A 21,026-nucleotide genomic window follows, 5' to 3' on the forward strand; every position below is an offset into this window, starting at 1 on the left:
TACTGGGCTTTCTCAAGGTTCATGGTTCTGCTCCAATCCCAGTAATTCAGGGAGACGTGGACTTGGCAACAGGGTCAATACAATGAAAACATAAAATTTGATTGTGGAATCGACTAATCAAAATTTCAAAGGACAGAATCAATGGAAAGTATTATGTGGCGCAAGGTTAATAACTCTCCATTTGCAAACAAGCTTTGTTTGATTTTTACAGACGGATATGCTGCTGATCTACAAGAGTAATTTGTTTGTAATGTTAACTCACTGGAAGAGGTTTTTGACTCAGTTTGAAGAAAAATGTCTTGAAAAATCTTTTGTCCAAACCAAAACTAAGGACATATGCCCAGTTCAAACAGAATTTTATGCCTCAATAGTACATTACATCTCGTTTATCTAGAAGACAAAGTTCCTTGGTTGCACAGTCCAGATCTGGTTTTCTTCCCCCTGCCACTGAGGTCAGTGATTCAAAATATTCCAAGGAAAACAGACTTTGTGAGTTGTGTGATCTGGTTAAAGTGGAAAGTTAGTCCCAGTTTCTTTTGTACATGAAATATGAGATCTAAGAAAGTTACTGCTCGATGAAAAGGCATGTCAGAATCCTGACATACTGCAGTGGCCTGATAAGCAACAACAGGAAAGGCTGTTTAAATCTGATGTTCTTAGCTTTGCTTATTTAGCCTCAAAAGCCTGGAAAAGAAAACAATGTAGTCTGTTTAATATGTCTTTAGTTTGTCTTCTTTCTCCTCTTTTTTCTACAACAATAAAAAGGTCTACAAGGTTAAATTAGTGTCATGAGCACAATTAATGTATTTTTATTTGTATAGCACCAATTCATTACCAAAGTCATCTCAAGACACTTTAAAAGGGCGCCAGTGTAGATCGTATTTTCTAATGTATCATTTATAAAGATAGACCCAACATTAATCCACCATGATCACAGCACTAAACAACATTTAACAAAGTTTCAGTGACAAAGAAAAAACACCCTACATGGCAGAAATCTCAAGAAGAACCAGACTCCTGTTGAACAGCCATCTGCCAGAGATGTGATAGGGTTGAAAAAGGATAGAAGGAAACATAGAAGAGGGAAGAGTGGGATGCAGAAGAGGAAGATGCAGACTAAGAGAGATGCAAATAAAAAATAGAGAGAGAGGTGGAGAGAGAGAAGACAAATATGCATAAAGAGAGAAGGAGATGCAGATATAAAAAGGGAGGAAAAGAGACACAAGAATAAGATGCAGAAAGAGAGAATATGGATGCAGAAAAAAATGGCAGATGCAGAAATAGAAAGAGAGCAGATGCAATAAGACAGAAGATACAGAAAGACACAGAAAAGAAGACACAGAAAGAAGAATTGGGGTTGTAGAAATAGAAAGAGATAAGAGGGAGATACAGAAGGGCAGAATACAGAAATGCAGAGAAAGAGTAGGAGGAGCTACAGAAACAGAAGTGCGCAATTAGAAAAAGGGGAGACATGGAAAGACAGAAGACAGAAATGCAGAGAAGAGACAAGGGGGTGGTGCAGAAATAGAAAGAGAGAAAAGGGAAATATGGAAATGGAGAAGGAGTTGCCGAAAGAGAACAGAGGGAGATACAGAGAGTGGAGATAGAAATGCAGAAAGAGAGAGGATGGGATGCAGAAACTGAAAAAGAGAAGAGGGAGACACAGAAAGGAAGAACAGGGTAATGCAGAAATAGAGAGAAGCATCAAATGTAGAAGGGGAGAAGAGGTTGCAGGAAGCGGGAAGACGGAAAAACAGAGAAAAAGAAGAGAGTAGTGCTGAAATAGAAAAATATTAGTGGGAGATAAATAAAGAGGGAGACACAGGAAGTGGGAAGATGGAAATGCAGGGAGAGGAAGGAGGGATGAAAAATGTAAAGATTGAAAAGGGAAATGCAGAAAGGAAGAAGAGGGCCTGGGCATAGGATTGTATGTATGACACTATAATAGAAAAAAAATCAACTTCAAACAGTTATAACTGAAAACTAATCAAGTTCTGGATATTTCGACACACTCAGTCTGCAATTAATCACATGCCATGAGGTGTATACAGGGCATTTTTTAGAGAACAAAATCATTTTTGATAAATAAGAGGAACCTTTAATGCAAAAAATAACACCTCTATATGATATAAAACATGGGCACTAGTGTCTATTTATCTTTTAGTGTAACATCCCAGGAGAGCATGCGTGTACGGCACAGATTGTGTGCCCAGGAACAGTGTCAGATTACACATTTCTCTCCATACACGGCGTGGTGACCTAGCCGCCATGGAGACATTATTAGCAGGTGATTGGCTCAGAGCCAGCACGCACGCCGAGAGGCCTGCACTTCCACACTGACATGCTCAGAAGTCAAAGCTAAAAAGCTCTCAGTAACTCCCAAACCTGCTTCCAATACTCACTTTCACATGTTTTAGAACAACGCTGACTCCATAAACAAACGCCTGTGAGCAGAAGCTGCCAGAGAGCACTTACACTTTCTCATGTCACCTTTAACTGACCTCTTTCGTGTTCTCACATTTAAGCAGCAGCTTCTCGAAGAGCAAAGCCACAGCCGGCTTCTCTACCAGCTTTCCCTATTTAGGGAAGATCTTTAGCAACCTGGGGCAAACGGTTCATGATCTGTGCTGAGTTTTCCACTCCTCTGGCCAGGAGGACTGTGTCCTTGAGTGAACTCGCATTCTTCAAATCAAACACAGAGGAAATCCAAAGCAAAAGAAAGCACGCAGACCCCAGCCTGTCTTCTGTGAAGAATATTATGAGGTTAAGATGAGATTTTTAAAGTGCTGAACATATCCTACCTCTAGAGGCCTTTTGGTCCCATAACACTGGGAAAGTCCGGAAATTTCTCCGTCCAGGTATTTTGTGACGGGCACCTCGCTGGAACAAAATCACAGAGGAGCTGGAGAAGCAGCGCAGGAGGGTCGACATGGCTGCTGAGCGTCCGCCCTGAGACTCCCTCTGGCACTTTAATTCAAACACAAACAAGCAGAGGTAGATGACGTGTTAATACTACTTCTGCATCTGCTGTCAAATAAGAAAACACATCCTAAATCCCCCCCGAAAAGTTCAATCCTGAGCCCACACACTCAGGTTGTCTGTGCTGCAAGGCCTACAGACAGCAGTGTGACATTTCAGCCTTACAGGACACACGGAGGGTTGATTACACACTCCGGGTCGGACCGCGAGATCTGAAATTATGACGGCACAAGACGGGGAACCGTGCCAAGTCTGGCCTGGTTGTTATGGGCATGAGCAGAGGGAACCGGGAAGAGAAATCAGTGTTTAGATAACACGGTGCAGCCTGAAAGGACAGATCAGGACTCACATACAGACACAGACCTCCTTAGTAGGGGTGTCGAAACAACAGAATTTAAAACTGTCTTGAGTTCACAAACTAAAGGGCGACATTTCAATATTAAAATCCTGCCAGTGGTTCTCAACTTCCGGGTCAGGACCCAAAAGTGGGTCATGACTTTGTCTAAGGGTCTTTTAGGTGCATTTGTTCCATTGTTTGAGTTTTTGACAGTAGAAATAGAATAAAACAGCTCTGTGTAAACTTATCCTCAACTTATCAACAATTTTCATTGTGAATTTAACCAAACTCATGGTAAATGAGCCAGAATCCTTTGTTACTCTTCTCTTGAACTCTCCCTCTAAATCTAAGAAGATTTCACTGGGAATAGGAAACTTGCAGGGACAGGGTTGAATGATTTGGAAAAATAATGTACTTGCATTTTTTTTAACCCAAAATGGCAACCATGATTCATTAAGCAATTGTAATTTCAGTTTCTCATCCTATTTCTCAACAAACATGCAATAACTCTTTTTATATTACTATGACCACAGTATTTGGTAGATTAAACTAAAGCTGAACAATTCTGAAAAAATAAAAATCAATGCAATTATTTAGACTCATATTGCAAATTGTACATGAATTGTTTTACTAAAGAGAATGATGGTTTTAAGTCTTTCTCATTTCTTATTAGACAAACATAAACAAAAATAAGGAAAGCTGTTTTTTTGGAAATTAGTCTAGAAAAGATTGACACTTGAATGTTTGCATGATGTGTAGAGTATAAAATCTCTGCCTCAAAAAATGTTTTTCCCAGGTATTTTGATGCACATTTTAGGTCAAAGAAACATTGCACCTTCTGGGATTTGAAAATTAAAGCCTGGTAGTACGTTTGGGGCTCTGTAAATATCAAAAATGAAAATAATAAACCTAAATAATTTTTTAAAGTGAATTACTCATTCTAATTGTGATTATTTGGACTCATAATGTAATTTTAATATGATTAGTTTAATTGGAGGAAAAAATCCAAAGGGAAAGTATGATTTTTTTTGCAAGTTATCCAAAAAAAATATCATTTGAATCCTTTAATGTTTTATAGAGCACAACATCTCTGCTCTGTGTCTTAAGCTTAAAAGCTACCCATTACATATTATTGTTGATTGTAATTCTTCTCTGACTTGCCTCTTACAACCAGAAAGGCCAGGTAAAGGTTCAACTTTCCTCCAGCAGCACAGTCACCCGAGAAACTCTACCCAAAATCCTCCCGTCTGCTCACAGGGACGGACCAGACCAGACGACCTCCCGCAGCTTCGACGTCACATCTGCACTATTTATGTATAAATAGCAAACCACGTGACTCCACTCATGACCACCATTAGAAGAGATAAACTCACCGAGGTTGCTGCTTAACACTCAATAAAACTTGTAGGTATTTCAGATAACTATGCTAATCCCCCCTTTCTTTACAAGTTACATTCAAAGGAACTCACATGAGTCTCGCAATAGTTCATTTCGACACCAGAAAACAATGTTTAAGTGGAAGAGAAACACAGAAGACCTAACTTAAATTTGAAAATCATACCATTTCTTAACTTGTCTGCATTTTCGTTTCTGTACACGCGGTGCCGCCAGAGCGTCAAAAATGCAAAACTTGGAAATTGTTGGACAGTCAAAACTATTCCCCTTCGCTCTCTATTAAAGCTTTGAGTGCGTCAATTTCAATGAAACATAACCCTAATTAACAAGTCTTATACCCGCGTTACTTTCTCTTTGTGGTTATCCCCTAACATGTAGACCAGTGGTTCTGGTGGTGGTGGTGGTGGGGGGCTTTCTGGGGCTAAGCCATACTGGGGGAAAAATCATGGTCAATTGTAAAGTTAAACTGTGGTATATGCTTAACAAAGACACAAATATCTTTTTAATTTATTTGTGTAGTAAGTAGTAGTAAAATAGTAAAAATGTAAATAATTTTGTAAAAAACAAAATTAGAAGACATTAAAAAGATGGGTAAAAAATGTCAAAAAATAGTGGAAAAAGTGGTGAAATTGGATTTTAAAAGTAGCAGAAATGGGTTAAAAGTGCCAAAATTTTGATAAAAGTGGCAAAAATAACAAAAAAAAAAAGCAAAAATGGGTTTAAGATGGCAAAAACAGGCACATTAAGTGGTAAAAGGGATTAAAAAGTGGCTGAAATGGTATTAAAGTGCCAAAAATAAGTGCCACCGTTGGTGAAATTGGATGAAAAATTGATATAAACTGGCAAAAATAAAGGGTTAGCTGAGTAAAAATGGGAAGAAATGGATTAAACTGGCAAAAATGGACATTTCAAATTGTGAAATATGGCATAAAAAGTGGTAAAGAGGGGTTAATAGTGGCAATAATGGGACAACAGAGCCAACAATAGGCAGAGTGTCAAGATTTGGTTTAGAAGTGGCAAAAACAGGCAGAAAAAAAGCAGTGCAAGTGGTCTAAAATTGACAAAAAATTAGTTTTAAGTGGCAAAAATGTGTTAAAGTTGGCAAAGTGGGTGTAAAATGGCAAGTGTTATTTTTAAAATATTCTTATTTTTTTAAGGCATCTGGAGACCCCATCTCAGTGTCTCGCAACCCCCCATGGGTTCCTGACCCCAATGTTGAGAACCCCTTATTTAGACAACATTTGCAGAGTTGAAAGGGCAGGGCACATAAATCTTGACCTTGGTGCCGGAGATTGGGGGCTCGAGTCCCAAATCAAATCTTGAAATTTCTCAACATCAGGAAGAAGGAACACAAGAAGCTCGAGAAATACCAAGAGCTAGAGAAGATGTGGGTGTGAAGGCAACGGTGGTGGCAATAGTGATTGGGGCTTTGGGGGCTGCCACCCAAGCTGGGTGGATGGCTCCAGCAGATACCAGGAACAATATCTGAGAGCTCCATCCAGAAGTGTGCACTCCTAGGGCAGAACCCTCAGGCCCTAAGGCCTCTGGTAGAGGACCTGAGCTTGAAGGAGACAATAGGGGGGAGTTTTTATATACTTTGGGATAGCGTTCCATAGTTTAAAGAGAAAAAGTCCCAATTATGAGATGAAAGTATGAGAAATGAGATTGAGAAATTAAGTTTGAATTATAAGATAAATAATCAAAAGTATGAGATAGTCAATGAAAATTATGAGATTGTCCTATTATGACTTAAAAAGTCAAAATTATAAGATACTGTCGTAGTAAGGAGGTTAGTCAAAATACTGGCTACAAATTCAAAATTATGAGGAAAAGTAGATTATATAACAGTCAAATGTTTAAGAAAAAAATATTGTAAGATAGTGTCATAATTATAAGATGTATGTAATTTTTCTGAGATAAAAGTCAAAACATAAAAAGTACAATTTTAGATACAAAGGTCAAATTGTGAAATAGTTTGTCATATTTGTGAAAAATCATAAATCTCACCGTTTTGAGATAAAAAGTCGAAATTATGTGATTATATGTCATAAATATTAAACTAAAGTCAACATTTTGTGATATAGTAAAAATTATTAGATCAAAAGTCATAATTATAAGAGGAAAAGTCACTATTTCTTTACATCTTATAATCACAATTTAAGTTTTTGTCCCCAAATCAATTTGACTTGTTAAAGAATTGCCTAGCTTTGGTACTTTTCTCTCTCTCTCTCTTTTTTTCCTAGTGGCGGAAATGGGCTTCCATACACATGTCATCTATCACCGGAAAATGTTTTGGTTGGCCATCCTCATCCAGCTCCACATGGATTTTGTAAACATTAGAAGACGCTGTGCTCCATCAGCACCGTTTAACCTACACCATTCATCCACCGCTCATCCGTCTTATATTTAATCAGGTATGTTACGATGATACAGTTGTAGACGAACACCCATGACCGCTTAGACGGAAGTTTTAGCAAGCCTTTAGCTAGTAGCATGTAGCCTAGGTGAAGAACTGCACCGATAGAAACAGTGTAGGAATTAGAAATTGACCGTGTGTATTGTTGACTTTCAGGCGAATGCGTCAGTTTTTCTATTTATATATTATTTTAAACCATGTTGAAAACGCTAAATGGCCTCTTAAATGCCTCTTGGTGGATTTATTTGAAGAGATATCTGTTGAGTTTATAAATTCATCAGACTGAAGGGTGTCACTCGATAGGACATCCTCTTCTACAAAAGCTCTACGACAAAGCTTAAAGTCACCAATAAACACGGTCTCTATTTAAACCAGTACACTAGCACTTGCTTCTCGCCGTCTGAGCTCTTTATTTTTGTAAACCTCACCTCTGAAAGAGAACGTGTCTCCTTTTCCTGTCATTAAGGCTGGTGGCTATTGATGGGAGAGGATGTCCTTAAGGCTTCTGTCGCTGGATCCATCAGACCGAGGCTCTCAGAGATGCAGACTGGGTCCAGGCTTGATATCAGCACTGGGTCTGAGTCTTGGCTCTCCTCTTCTGGTGTCTCTACCCGGAGGGAGCTGCTTGTGCACAGCCTGGCCCCGGCCTGACCTTGCCGAGGGCTTCCTGCAAGTTGACCTGAAATGTTGCTCTCCTGGTCTGATCTCCAACCCCCCCTTACATCTGAACCTGGACCCCTCCCAGCTCTCACCTGTACCCTGCCCTAAACTTAAAGGTGTTAAGGTAACGGTGGTGGTCCAGAGTGTTGATTTTCGCAAATACACACCTCTTCGCCTTGTTCATGAGCTTGTGAAAGACATGCTGAAAGGTGTCTATGTCCATGAGAAGTATGTGGTAAACCTGGAGGATTTTGATATAGATTTAAGATATGTAGTCATTGAGAACATCACTCCGGATTCTGCCCCTGCTGGATTGATCACTTCAAAAACAGGTGTGGAGATAGCTGGCATTCAGACCGTCAGGCATTACAAGAGCCAGCTTCAGGGTCGAGACTCAGTCCCACTGGGAGGTCTGGAGGAGGTCGGCAACATATCACTGTGATTATTTCATTAATGTTTGCATGCAGTGTGTGTTTTTTATTCTTTCTCATTTGCTTTATGGCTGTGTTTCAGGTGAGGGCCTCACTGAAAGAGATGCTGCAACTGCCTCTGCTCTATCCCAGCACCCTGAGCTCTCTTGGTGTGTCATGTCCAAGAGGTGTGCTGCTGGTCGGGCCCTCAGGTGTGGGTAAGACCCTGCTGGTTCACTGTGTGGTGGGTGAGGTGGGAGCCAGCCTGGTAGTGGTCCATGGACCAGAGGTAAACACTGTTTATGGTAGCTTTTGTAATTTGTGTGGTTGCACAACAGTATATTGTGTTAGTATATTTTTTTGTAAAATAGTGTGTCATGATTTAATAAAAACTTCTATTTGAAGTTGTGGAAAGAAAATATATATTTTTTGCAATTTTTCTTATGGAAAAATTGTAGCTAGTTTGACATTTCTGGCATCTTGAAATACAACTTCAGTGAAATAAAATGTATTGTCATTCAAATGAAACCATTTATCCTCAAGAAAAATGACGTATTCTAAGTGTTTTTGGCAATGTGGCTTAGCATATTTCTTTAGTCTGTAGTTTTAGGTTTTATTAGAGCAGTTTTACTGTACCGTTTTTGAAAATACAGCATATATTCAAGTAAATAATCTAAAGAAGCTTAAGTCAGTTCACATCCATACGTAGCCAAACAACTGGTGTGAGAGTAGTTTTTAATTCTTAGACTTTTTTGGTCTCCGGCCAAAATAACAAGCAGTCCTTAAGAATTTCTGCCATTTAGAACAACTACCAGACAATTGCTTTAGATACACATGTGACCAATAACCTTTTTTTTAACAGAAACCTGATAAAAACAGCCACACTGTGATATAGCTTCATACACTATGTTGCCAAAAGTATTCACTCACCCATCCAAATAATATAAATCAGGTGTTCCAATCACTTCCATGGCCACAGGTGTATAAAATCAAGCACCACAAAGTGGTATGCCATGTAGAAGGATGGGGTCAGCGGATGCTGAGGCACATAGTGCGCAGACATTGCCAACTTTCTGCAGAGTCAATCGCGACAGACCTCCAAACCTCCAAGCACAGTTTTCAGTAGCTCAAAAGCCCCCTCGAGATGGACTTTGTCTGACATCAGCCATGTCAATCACATGAATATTCACCTCCTAAATTAGCCTTTTGCCTGCTGCCTGCTGTACACAAACATCACCAGTACACAGGAAATAGGTATAGTAAAATTACTGTAAGTTTATATGAAAGGATTCTTACAACATATCCTCAAGGTAACACAATATATGTAAAATTTTCTTATTCACTCTTTACTTATTGGTAATTGGCATCCTTTTTAACTGGACATTTTGACAATTAATACTTTTATCTGCTGGGCATCTGCCTGAGAAACCAGCCAGAGACCAGTAAATACCAGCAAACAGAAACTCAGGTTACACTGATTTAAGACTCCAAATAGACAAACTAACCGTTTCTTTATTACATTAAACACTTTTTGTAATGCGTAGATCAAGTTTAGTTATCAATAAACATTTTTTTGTTACAGGTAGTTGGATCTCGGCCTGGTGAGAGTGAAGAGAAGTTGCGTGCTGTCTTTGAGCGTGCTCGATGTGCAGCTGAAGAGGGACCATGTGTGCTCTTCCTAGACGAGTTAGACTCGCTGTGTCCGAGGAGAACGTCCTCATCAGCACCAGAGAACCGCCTGGTAGCTCAGCTGCTCACACTGATGGATGGGATGAATCGGGGAGATAGATTCTTAATTGTGGGAGCGACAAATCGCCCTGATAGCTTAGACCCTGCACTGCGCCGGCCTGGAAGATTTGACAGAGAGGTGAAGATGATGAAACGTGTATTTGTATGTAATAACGTGTAAATAAATCTCCTGGGCTCACATTTTTACATTTTGCTTAGGTTATTATTGGAGCTCCCACCGTGCAGCAGAGGAAAGACATACTGTCTGTTCTGTGTGCGAGGATGCCTGTGTGTCCCAGTGTGGACATGACGGAGCTGGCACAGAGAACTACAGGCTATGTAGGAGCTGACCTCAGTGCACTGTGCAGGGAGGCCGCCATGCAGGCTATACGGGATAGCTCAAAGGTAAATTAAGAAAATCAAGACTCAAAATTACAAACACATCATATTTGTATTACTACTCGGTAGGCCTGGGCAATAAACCAATTTCACTGATAAATTCAGTTGGTATAAAATCTAGATTTTGAGAAATGAAACATAAGATTTTGTCTTGAATTCCCTCCACTGCTCTTCTCAGGCTGTGTCTGGTTGAGTTCAGGATCAGCTTGCCAGAAACGCAGCATTAGAACGAGAATAATTTGGATTGTTTGCAGGGATGCAGGATATTGGATTTTTGTTGTTACCCAATTTGTGATATTTACAAATTCATATTAGCAGATACTGATATTTAAATGTAGTTTAGCCCTGAAACTTCTGTCCTTAAAACACGCAGTTTAAAGTTTTGGGTGAAAAAATGACACATCTCAGTCTTTAAAACAGACTTTAAAGTGTTAAGCTCGTTTCAGACTGTGAGCAACAGGCCTGGATTTTCAGTTTGATTGCATGTTAACAAGTCAGGGCTTTAAGACTGCTTGCATGTACGCCGCGTCTCACGCGCCTGATACATGCGGCTCAGGCATGGAGAGTTTAGAGAGGCGAAGTCCCGCCTATTTTTGTCCGTGCACAGCGTGCGGCTATGGGCCATATTAGACAGGAAAATAATAAACCGAGAGCCATATTTACCTTGCTCTAGCAAATATGCACATAGAATATGTGCACAATGTGTTTCTTGTTAACCCTGAGGAAGGCCACAAACTTAAATGAGCCTGTTTGATAAATTTGTTCTCTAAAGATCTACTATTAGATGCGGCTGACATGCAGCAAACTCGCACCCTGTGTGAAAGCCACACTGGTAGGAGCTGACACGAGCAGCACACACAAGGAGTAGAACACACTCCCAGTCTGAAACAGGCTTTAGGGATGATGATGAGCTAACAAAATGACTTGAACTGACATATGTCTGTTTGGCCAGCCTAAAACTCAGCAGAAACTTTCATATCTGCCAATGACAATAATCTACTTTTTAAACTAGTATCTGCTGATATCAATATCATGTGTCCCTATTGTTTGTGAATAAACACCTAATAAGATTTCAGAATAGATAGATCAATAAACTTACCTACTACAACAGCCTTATCCTACCATGATTGTTCCCATTCAACATTAGTAGTTGAATAGCTTGTTTTATTCTAACAGTTGTCAATTTCTGAATAAATATATGATTATATGATCTGATTAAATACAGTGTCATTCCTCATGCCACACCTATCACTAAAACGAGATATAAATGGATTGGAAACACAAATCAGGTTTGGTAATAAAAATATCACTCATCCCTACTGATCACAAACATTTCACTCTGTACTAATTTCTATTAATTACTTTTGCTGAACAAGAAAATGTGAATGAGAGTTTTATATGCAGCTCAAAGAGCGTATGGGTGATTGTTTTCCAAACCAAACAATTGTCAACATAAAATATATAATGCATGTTTTAGATGTGTCATAACCATATCAATTGTTTGTAAGACATGCTACAATGCATTTGTACTCTTAAGTTGACAGAGTGAACTGTGAAACAACAAAGACCGTGCACGTACTACAGTACATCTATACATCCATCAGTTATCAATTTCCCACTTATACCATTTGCAGGGGTGTAAAGTAACCAACGAAGTTTACTTAAACTATTGTAAATGAGGTGGTTTTCTGGCACTTGTTAGCGCTGGACAGTGAAAACTTTGGCAACCAGTGGAATTTTTAAAAAAAGTGTATCTGTTATTTGGCACCATAGAAACATGCAAAATGCAAAAATTCAAGATGGTGGCAGGGAGGGGACCCTCCCCATGTATGAATAGATTGCTTATACTGAGTTACTATCAAAAAAACCCACATTTGTTTCAGGTGGATACACACTAATTAGGATAGACCTACCTATAGACATCATGTTTCATTTAACAAAGTTTGTTTGTTTTACTAAATGCTACTAGGCTAAATATTACACACTGCACATTTAAGGCAATGGTTGTTGTTCCTAGAAAATTTTGAAGTTTTATGTTGCGGTAAATAGAAAAAAAACTTGAATTTGTTGGCAAAAATCATGACTGACAGCATGTTTGTCATATTCATAAATATTTTCATCTGCCAAAATAAAAGGTTGGGAACCAATGACTTAACTGAACAAGCATATCTTTAGACCACAGGAGGGAACATGTAAACTCTACACAGAAAAACTTCTGTCCTACTGGGGTTCAAACTTTGGCACTGACCTTGCCAACAAAGATGCACAATATGAATATACAGTGCATACATATAGGTATGGGTGGGTGCTAATCTTAATATATATATATATATATATATGCATTATATGTGCATTAATGTCAAGCCACACCTTTGTGAAAACTGAATCCTATTTGCTAAAATGGCATTTATTGCATTGTTTGTTTTAACTAGCATGATTCCAGGAACAGCAGTAGGGACACTGATGGTGCCATTCTGTTCATATAAAGTAAAATAAAATGCATGGTATAGAAATGATTTATTCATTGATGGGCATGCAGATGGTTGAGTGGTTTAGGACCACTACCCATGTACACAGGCGGCCCGGGTTTGAATCCAGCCAGTGGCCCTTTACCACATGTCTCTCCCCACTCTTCTCTCTGTTTCGAAGTCTGTCCACTGTCCTTCCCCTGTCAAATAAAGGCATAAAAAGGCCCAAAAATAAATCTTAAAGAAATGATGTTTTTCTTTTTGCCTGCAGGGTTCAGGAGAGCAGGCAGTCTCTTTGAAGCACTTCCAGGAGGCTCTAAAGTTGGTGAATCCCTCCTGCCTCAGAAGCAGTCTGGGTAGAACAGATTTGTCTCCAGTAACTTGGGAGCAGATCGGAGGACTGGATGAAGTCAAACTCAAACTAAGACAGGTACATGACAGGAGGTGCTTAAATCATGCAGCAAAAAAAAGAAGTGTTGTTGATTGAGCTTGTTAACTGATGGTATCTGTGGTTGAATTTATTTAATTTTACCATCCCCTATTCATCTGCGCTCCTCTCTGAACACTCAAGAGTATTGAGTGGCCAATGAGGTACCCTGAGGCGTTTGTTCGCCTGGGTCTAAGTCGACCTCGTGGCGTGCTCCTTTATGGACCTCCAGGATGTGCAAAAACGACGCTAGTCAGGGCTGCAGCCACTTCATCCCACTGTGCCTTCCTGTCTGTTAGTGGTGCTGACATCTACTCTCCCTTTGTTGGAGACTCAGAGAAGGCTTTCGCACAGGTACATCTACTTCTACAGTAAGTCTAATGTAACACCTGTGCCCTTCATACTTAAACACCTGCTTTTGTGTACATTCAGCTGTTTCGTCAAGCACGGGCTTGTGCCCCTTGTATCCTGTTTCTGGATGAGATCGACTCTCTGATTGGCTCACGGTCAGACAGTCAGCCGGCTCATGGCGTTCAGACCCGCCTCCTGTCAGTGCTCCTCAATGAGATGGACGGAGTTGGCCTGAAAATGCTGGAGAGGAGAGGTGCAGAGAAGATCCTCCAGGCTGAGGGAGTGGAGGAGAGTCAGAAACAGGAAGAGGTCAGAAATGATGCTCATGTGACAATCCTTAGAAGGCATCTTATCAATATGAGGGGATTTTAAAGCTCTTTTCTCCCTTTTTTGACAGTTGGAATGTCAGGAAGTTTGTAATAAAGATGTCATGGTTATCGCTGCAACAAACAGGCCTGACTGTTTAGACAGTGCTCTCCTCCGGCCTGGCAGACTGGACCACATCATCTATGTCCCACCACCAGACCAGCAGGTATGACATCCAGGGGGAAAAATTAATTTATTGTCTACTGCAACATTGTAGAAATGTTTCAGAAGTGATTTAAATTCTGACTGCAATGTCCAAATAAACGTTACTAGAAAACCTAGACAAAATGTGAACAGAGGTAGTTCACATATCTCATAAGCACTGACTTAAGTCACATCAGTTTCAACTTTGCTTCCTTCATCATGAAAACTAAAATTAACCTTTCTCAGAGAAGACACATTAATGCCCTGTGTAACAGTCAGAATTCCATTGTAGTACCTAATTACGCCACAAAGTGGAGCCCTCGCTATCTTTATGTTCTATGAACCAGAAAGTAGCAAGTGTGTCTCTCTCTGCCACTCTTGCATGTATGCACAACAGTGAAGAGGACTCCCAAAACTATGTGACGAGTTGGTTAAGCTTATGTCTATATTTTACTTCTCGTGTATGACCAGTGAAAATAGCGCCGTGGAGACCTGGCATTGTATGGTCTGTTTTCAGTTGTAGAATAAAGTACTGTGTGGAAATCCCCATACTGTCCGCTTGCTTGTCTGAGCTAACCTGCTATCCTGGAGCTTCTGCTAATGCTGCTAGCCTCCTTACCAAAAACCTCCAACCAACCGTTGCACCTGTTAGCCAGCACTTCAGCAGGAAGCACAAGAAAGCAGAAATTCATATTTTTTCAGTGCTCCAAAATTAAGGTCCTGAAAATGGCAAAAATAGGTCTTTTAATCACATAACCTTTATTTTCCTTAATAAAATATATCATTTTGTGCCCTTCAGGCCCGTCTTTGCATCCTGAAACTGTGCACAAACTTGATGCCTGTGGGTCCTGATGTTTGCCTAGAGGAATTAGCTACAAAGACGGAGCTTTACTCAGGAGCTGATCTGGAAAATCTTTGTAAAGAGGTATATTTGGCATACATGAAGACCTTTTTTTAAATGATTCAAATGTAATCCTGGTACTTAACGCTCATACAGACAAAGTTGAATATTACCTGGATATCTGACTTTTTTCCCAGGCTGCTCTGTTGGCACTTCAGGAGGAGAACATGAAGGCTTCTGACATCAAACACTCCCACTTCCTCCAGTCTCTCAGCAAAATGAGCCCCTCTCTCACTGCCCAGCAGATACACATATATGGAAAACCTCCCAGATGACAATTACACAAACATTGGTTTGAAATAAACTGGAAAAAATGTCCCTGTGTGTGTTTTTTTTTGGAAGGCTGAAGATGTACAGAAATTTCACCCTCAAGTGTGACAACAACCTGAAGCATACATCCTAATCTACAAAAGAATTGCTCAGCCTGAAGAAGATAAGTCCTCAAAAAAGTGAAGCCAAATTTTACATGCAAATAATGAAACATGTAAAAGAAATTTGGGTGGCATTAGTGGTGCTGTAGATTTAAAAAAATAAATTCACTAAGATTGTGCCAGTTGCAGGTTAAATAGTGGACAAACCACAGAAATCCCTCTCAATCATTTACTTCTCGGACAAGAAAGAAAACGAGGGGGATTCCTACAGAAAACTCCCATCCTCTCTTATCTACCTTCAGACATCTGAACTCTGGCTGCCCTTATAGTGTCCCTTTAGCAACTAAAGATGTATTTAAGAAGTCACTTACCCCAAGTGCAGTAAACTCTTTTACCCTTGCAAGTGATTGATGAGATCCAAATCAGGGCTGAGGGATTTGGGAAAATGACCTAATTGTGATAACTTTTCCCAATATTGCAATTCTGATTTAATGTGCGATTATTTTTTAAGTTCTCTGGCTTATGTATATTCAACTGCCATCGTTGATGGAGGGTTTAAACAGCAGTGAGCTCCATAGTCCAGTCTCTGTTCATCAACACAACAGGAGAGCAACTGTGATTGTGTAAACTGTCTATCGTTAGTCTACTTAGCCCAACTTTGTCTGCGTCTGCCGTTGCTATTGTTATTGCTTTCTCTGTTGGAGAAAGAAAAATGCTAACTTCAGTGGTAAGAGTTTACTTTGACCATTACTAGCCAGTCTACGGTTGAATGAAAAGAATGGAATATGTGCTGGTGGAGAAGGCATTAAAATTAAATTCAAAACTCTGGAGACCTGCAAATCTCAGACTCATAAAGAGAGACCCAACACTTTTGATGATTTGTACGTAATTACATAACTTTTCCAGAACTGAAAATTTTGTTTTTACAATTCAATGACTTTTCCAGGTTTTCCATGGCTGTGGGAGCACTGTCAAGAATCGTCTGAAACTGCACCATAGACGATGAACAGTGTAAGAGGTTGTAGATGACGAGGAGGGACACAAGTATGTGGGTACATTTTCTTTCAGAACTACAATAAACACTACAATAGAAGAGAGTACATTTGAATATTTAAAAGAAAATGAGGATTTTAGCAGACTATGGTGGGGGGCTCTGAACTGTCTAGGGAGTTCAGGGTGTGCTCCCCAGCAGAAAAAAATGGTGCAATTTAAAGATATATGCAATAATCTTGTGCCATTTCAGAGCCAAAAAAGTCTTCAAAACTGCAACAGGTTGCATGACCATCTCTCAGTTTAACTCGGACTCATTTCCACCCAAAAGAAGGAGAATACCAGACCCTTTATTTCCTGTGTTGTTTACATGATTTATGCTGGAATCATGCTTTTTAAATGTTTGTTAGCCTCAGTAAAGGCCATCTGTGTGCCCTGGACCAACACTTAAAAAATGTTGCTCCAGGGCACACAGATGGCCTAGCGATCTGAGGCGCCACCCATGTGCGGCCTGGGTTCGGGTCCGACCTGTGGCCCTTTGCCACATGTTTCTCCCTACTCTCTCTCCCATTCCAACTCTGTCCACTAGGGGTGGGAATCACAGGGTACCTCATGATACAATCCGCGATACTTGGTCCACGAAACCGATATTATCACGATACAGTGATAATCGATATATTGCAAGAAAATTGTATAACAATGAGTCACAAAAAATGTCTAACTACAGAATACAAAATAGTTGTAAAATGGTCAAGTGCTGTATTTTCTTAATTTATTCTCTGCAATTTAGTGTGAATTTTACAGAATTTGACACAAACTGAGCTGAAGACTGAACATAAAGTGCATAAAGTCTATACGGATTAGATATATAATTATGTGTGTGTGTATATATACATAACTAACTATGTAATTTTTAAGTTAATATGACAATATAAAAACAGAAACAAGCTATTTAAAAATATGTAGTCTTGCATCATCTTGCATTTAACTATCTTGTGCAATCTGAAGATGAGGATTTTCCCCATTTGCTGCACTGAATTAAAATGCTCTCGGGATTTTTTTTTTTAAGAAAAGGGGAACAAATCAATATGGAGTAAATGTACTCCAATCTTTTATATTTCACGTTATATCAGTTTTTATGTCATCACATAATGACCAGGTGTTTGTGGAGGGAGAATATGGGAGACGAGCTGATCGTCACACCCAGCTTTAAGGACTGATGGGCTGTGTTATAGGGAGGGCATGACGTACACAGTGTTTTTTTTTATTAAGGATGCCGTCATTCTTAACGATACTACACAGTACATGTCTTTACAAAGAAAACTAAGTATTGAATGTGATTATAGTTGCACGAGTAGAACCCAGCTGTAGCTTCAACAGGCTTGTTTCTCAACATTAGCCGTTAGCTGTAATGCTATGATGCCACTCGCAGATTCGTCATGTTGTCTGAGTATTTCACTCTGGCGTGGCATATCTTGCAAAGGATGTCTAACTCCTGTTTAAGTATGTACTGTCTTTTATGTTTTGGAAAGCAAATTAAGTCCACATATCCGCTATGAATGCAGCAGAAGTCGCTCTGCTGTGGAGTTGGGTATAGCTGCAGTCGTGGGGCCTGCAGTTTCAGGACTGCAGTTGTAAGACGTAGTTTTAGGACCCTGGTTTTTCCCCTCAGCGCCATCCGCCGTAGGAGGCTGCAGTTCGAGGAAAGAAGTCGGACAACAAACAAGTGTGAGTACTGAGAAAGTTATATTTGTTTGTCATTAAAAATCAAGCCTTTTGCCTGAACTTAACTGGAAAATAAACGTTGCCTTGACAAAGTGTGTAATAAGTTTGCATAACTTTAGCTTAGTACAACGTTAATACGTTTTGTTGCACCTGTGGTAGCATGTTTAATGGAACTTATTTAGCTAATGCTACCTGTTTAATATCGCCAGATTTTTGTATTGTTGGGTACAACTATCTTATATAGCTTTTAGACAAGTGTCATTTCACAATCAACAGGTAGGATTAATTAGGTGGTTGTGGTCAGTTATAATTAACCCCTATAACACCTGCTGGGCGAACCTGAAGAAGCTACAGGCGAAACGCATTGTACGCTCATAATAAAGTTTAAGTAAAGTCTATCTCAGTGTGCGGCAGATTATTTCTCTATGAAAAAATGTCTGTTAAGATCGTCCAAAAATTCCCACCCCTAGAGCTTTCACTGTCCTGTGTAATAACAACGTAAATATTTTTGTGAATTTTTTTTTCACCATTTAATTTGAAAAACACCAAAAACAAGTCAGCTGGTGTAACTGTTAATTTACCAAACACCGCATAATAAATATCATTCAAATATATATATATATATATATATATATATATATATATATATATATATATAAATAGATATACAACCATTATTTCAGAGGTTTTAGTTGGTAAAAGATGACCAGTAAAAGACAATTATACTTCATTGCCTTATGTGGCTTGATCAAATAAAGTGGCTGGTAAAAAAATGTGAGTTGCTGGTAGAGTTTCTTAATCCACCAGCCGCCGTGGCAGGTAGGTGATAAAGTTCATGTCCAACTCTGTGGACCAGACAAGCTTTAACATTGACTCTGAGATCTGCAATAACACACCATCAACTAGCCTGTGACTTTGAGTTCTAAAGTGTGGCCACAAGAGGGCGATGCTCCCTCACTAAATGTATTGATCATCAGCAAAGTGCATCTGTTGATAGATTGACCTCCACTGATGCAATTCAGAACAGGAAGCTGCTTGTCTACGTGCGTCTCACCTCGTACTACCTCTCATCCAGCCTACATCAGCCAGCTCACAGGATGCTGCTCTAACACACATCAACCACTGCTCAGCAACAACAGGTGTCACCTGCTGGACTTTGACTCTCAACATCATTAAGAGGAAATATCAAAACTCTTTAGGTGTTTAAAAATGAGCACGGGAGGATTTTTCCAGATGTTAAGGAAGAGGAAGGAGGTGAGTAATTAACAGTTATGCTGTTATTAGGCATGTTTTATTGTTGATATGCCGGAATATCAGCTTTAATATTCCAATGAGCATTAAAGCATTTTTACATGTTTTTCCAGCTGATCCCTCTGATTGGATTCATGGCTTTTGCTGCTACAGGAGCAACCTCTGCTTCAATCTACTTTCTGCTGACTAAGTCTGACGTTGTGTGAGTGTTTTTATTCAAATGTGTTTATTGTCTGATATGAAGTACGCTTCATGTGGCTCCCAGGCTTTCAAAAAGTGCTTTATAGTAATTTGATCTTTTCGATCTTTGGTTGTAGCTTGAATAAGACCAAAAACCCAGAACCATGGGAGAGAGTGGACCCCTCAAAACCCCAAAAGGTAATCTCTTTCCCTCTTTGACTCCTCACATGTAAAACAGTTCGGCTGATATGAATATCTGATCTTTCCTGGCTTTACAAACAGGCCTTCATCATAAAACTAAAACCTCCTTAGGCAATGAGGAAGTAAAATCAAGTTATTACAAGCCTGTGGCTGTGAAATCAGAGTATAAATGCTTACATTGCAACATGATCTGCAGCTTATGAATCCAGTTAGAGGCAGTACTTGTAAAGAGTAGTGGTGAAGTTTAATTGTAATTTCTGACATTTTGCTGCAGCTCATCACCATCAATCAGCAGTGGAAGCCAGTGGAGGGTCTGGAGTTGGTGAAAAGCCTCCACAAATAAAGGAATGGCTTGATCTGCATCAAAGATCCACAGTCAGAGTCCTCTCCTGCCCCCCCTCATCAGTCGAACAGAATCCTTTCTGCACAAACTAGGACACTTTGACATTCAGTGTGCGGAAATGCTTCTGCTCCACTGTTGGGGTTTCACTCGCTCTGTAGTGACCCAGCTCAACGACAGCCATCCACAACAGAAGAAATGCTGATAAATACTCTGACAGCTGTGTGGAGAATGTTATTTTAGCCTGTGTACTTGTGAAAAAAGATTTAGAGACATTTATTTTCAACTGAAGAAGTTTGAAGTGAATTTTCAGGGATGTTGGAGGTTGTGGCTACGTAGTTGCTCCCACAGTAGATGTAAATGTATGATAATGTCTGAATGTGAAGGACAAAATGTAAGCTTGGTGTACTGTACAGTGTCAATAAATTATTATTCAGATCATCATGTTTCTTCATTTTTGTTGTTTTTCCTCAAAGTTCCCAAAAAGTTCAAATCAAAAATATTTTTCCCTTTGTTTTTTGAGTTTTATGCTTATTCTTAGTGGAATCTAGGAGCTTGAGACAATCAGTACATAAACCTTATCATTTAGTATTGTCCGTGCATAATCTTAAAATATGCAAAGGCATAAAGCAGTTATCATCAACTGGCGGCCCAGGGGGCTACATAAAAATAATAACAACATAAACAATAATAATAATAATCTTCATTTATAGAGCACTTTTCAAAACAGAGTTAAGTGTTTCACAAGCAACAGAAATTACAATGCACATAAAATATCAGCAATCAGGTAGTGAAGTGGATACAGGTAAAAGATCAAGACGTCAAAATAAAAAAAAAAATAGGTAAAGAAGAGCAGTTAAATCCAAGAAAAATCAAGATAGGCTCTTCAATAAAAATACGTCTTAAGAAGAGATTTACAGGTCACATATTTTACCCTCATAAGACAAGTTTATGTTGTTCTCAGAGGTCCCCAAAACATGCCTGTGA

The 21,026-nt window shown here is 39.4% G+C and overlaps 3 protein-coding genes across 3 annotated transcripts in view; 2 read left to right on the forward strand and 1 right to left on the reverse strand.

Moving 5' to 3' along the window:
• Positions 1–4,851, reverse strand: part of LOC121509329 (NAD(P) transhydrogenase, mitochondrial-like) — a 30,260-nt gene extending 25,409 nt beyond the window's left edge. The window contains exons 1-2 of the mRNA XM_041786613.1: positions 4,786–4,851; positions 2,802–2,967 (exon numbers count right to left, since the gene is read on the reverse strand). Of these exons, the coding sequence (XP_041642547.1) occupies positions 2,802–2,967; positions 4,786–4,806 (187 nt within the window). The 5' untranslated portion in view covers positions 4,807–4,851. The remainder of the gene's footprint in view (positions 1–2,801; positions 2,968–4,785) is intronic.
• A 2,159-nt stretch (positions 4,852–7,010) lies between these two features.
• spata5l1 (spermatogenesis associated 5-like 1) lies at positions 7,011–15,297 on the forward strand. The gene is made up of 11 exons (XM_041786623.1): positions 7,011–7,125; positions 7,594–8,208; positions 8,301–8,486; positions 9,780–10,064; positions 10,145–10,330; positions 13,064–13,222; positions 13,364–13,573; positions 13,652–13,879; positions 13,968–14,102; positions 14,880–15,005; positions 15,119–15,297. The coding sequence occupies exons 2-11, from the start codon at positions 7,618–7,620 to the stop codon at positions 15,254–15,256; spliced, it is 2,244 nt and encodes a 747-aa protein (XP_041642557.1). The 5' UTR covers positions 7,011–7,125; positions 7,594–7,617; the 3' UTR covers positions 15,257–15,297.
• A 2,724-nt stretch (positions 15,298–18,021) lies between these two features.
• c1h15orf48 (chromosome 1 C15orf48 homolog) lies at positions 18,022–20,480 on the forward strand. Its single transcript, XM_041786637.1, has 5 exons — positions 18,022–18,070; positions 19,065–19,321; positions 19,432–19,520; positions 19,636–19,696; positions 19,974–20,480. Exons 2-5 carry the CDS (start codon positions 19,277–19,279, stop codon positions 20,040–20,042), a joined length of 264 nt encoding a protein of 87 aa, XP_041642571.1. The 5' UTR covers positions 18,022–18,070; positions 19,065–19,276; the 3' UTR covers positions 20,043–20,480.
• Positions 20,481–21,026: the final 546 nt, after the last annotated feature.

The sequence above is a fragment of the Cheilinus undulatus genome, linkage group 1 (genome assembly GCF_018320785.1).
Source record: "Cheilinus undulatus linkage group 1, ASM1832078v1, whole genome shotgun sequence".
NCBI classification, from domain to species: domain Eukaryota; kingdom Metazoa; phylum Chordata; class Actinopteri; order Labriformes; family Labridae; genus Cheilinus; species Cheilinus undulatus.

What these genes read in the sequence shown, in the direction of transcription:
- c1h15orf48 (XM_041786637.1), top strand. Translation starts at nt 19,277, where the DNA reads ATGAGCACGGGAGGATTTTTCCAGATGTTAAGGAAGAGGAAGGAG. An exon ending in CTGACTAAGTCTGACGTTGT is followed by an intron (nt 19,521 to 19,635) that starts GTGAGTGTTTTT and finishes CTTTGGTTGTAG; the next exon opens with CTTGAATAAGACCAAAAACC. An exon ending in ACCCCTCAAAACCCCAAAAG is followed by an intron (nt 19,697 to 19,973) that starts GTAATCTCTTTC and finishes ATTTTGCTGCAG; the next exon opens with CTCATCACCATCAATCAGCA.
- spata5l1 (XM_041786623.1), top strand. Translation starts at nt 7,618, where the DNA reads ATGTCCTTAAGGCTTCTGTCGCTGGATCCATCAGACCGAGGCTCTCAG. An exon ending in TCAAACTCAAACTAAGACAG is followed by an intron (nt 13,223 to 13,363) that starts GTACATGACAGG and finishes TGAACACTCAAG; the next exon opens with AGTATTGAGTGGCCAATGAG. An exon ending in TCCCACCACCAGACCAGCAG is followed by an intron (nt 14,103 to 14,879) that starts GTATGACATCCA and finishes TGTGCCCTTCAG; the next exon opens with GCCCGTCTTTGCATCCTGAA.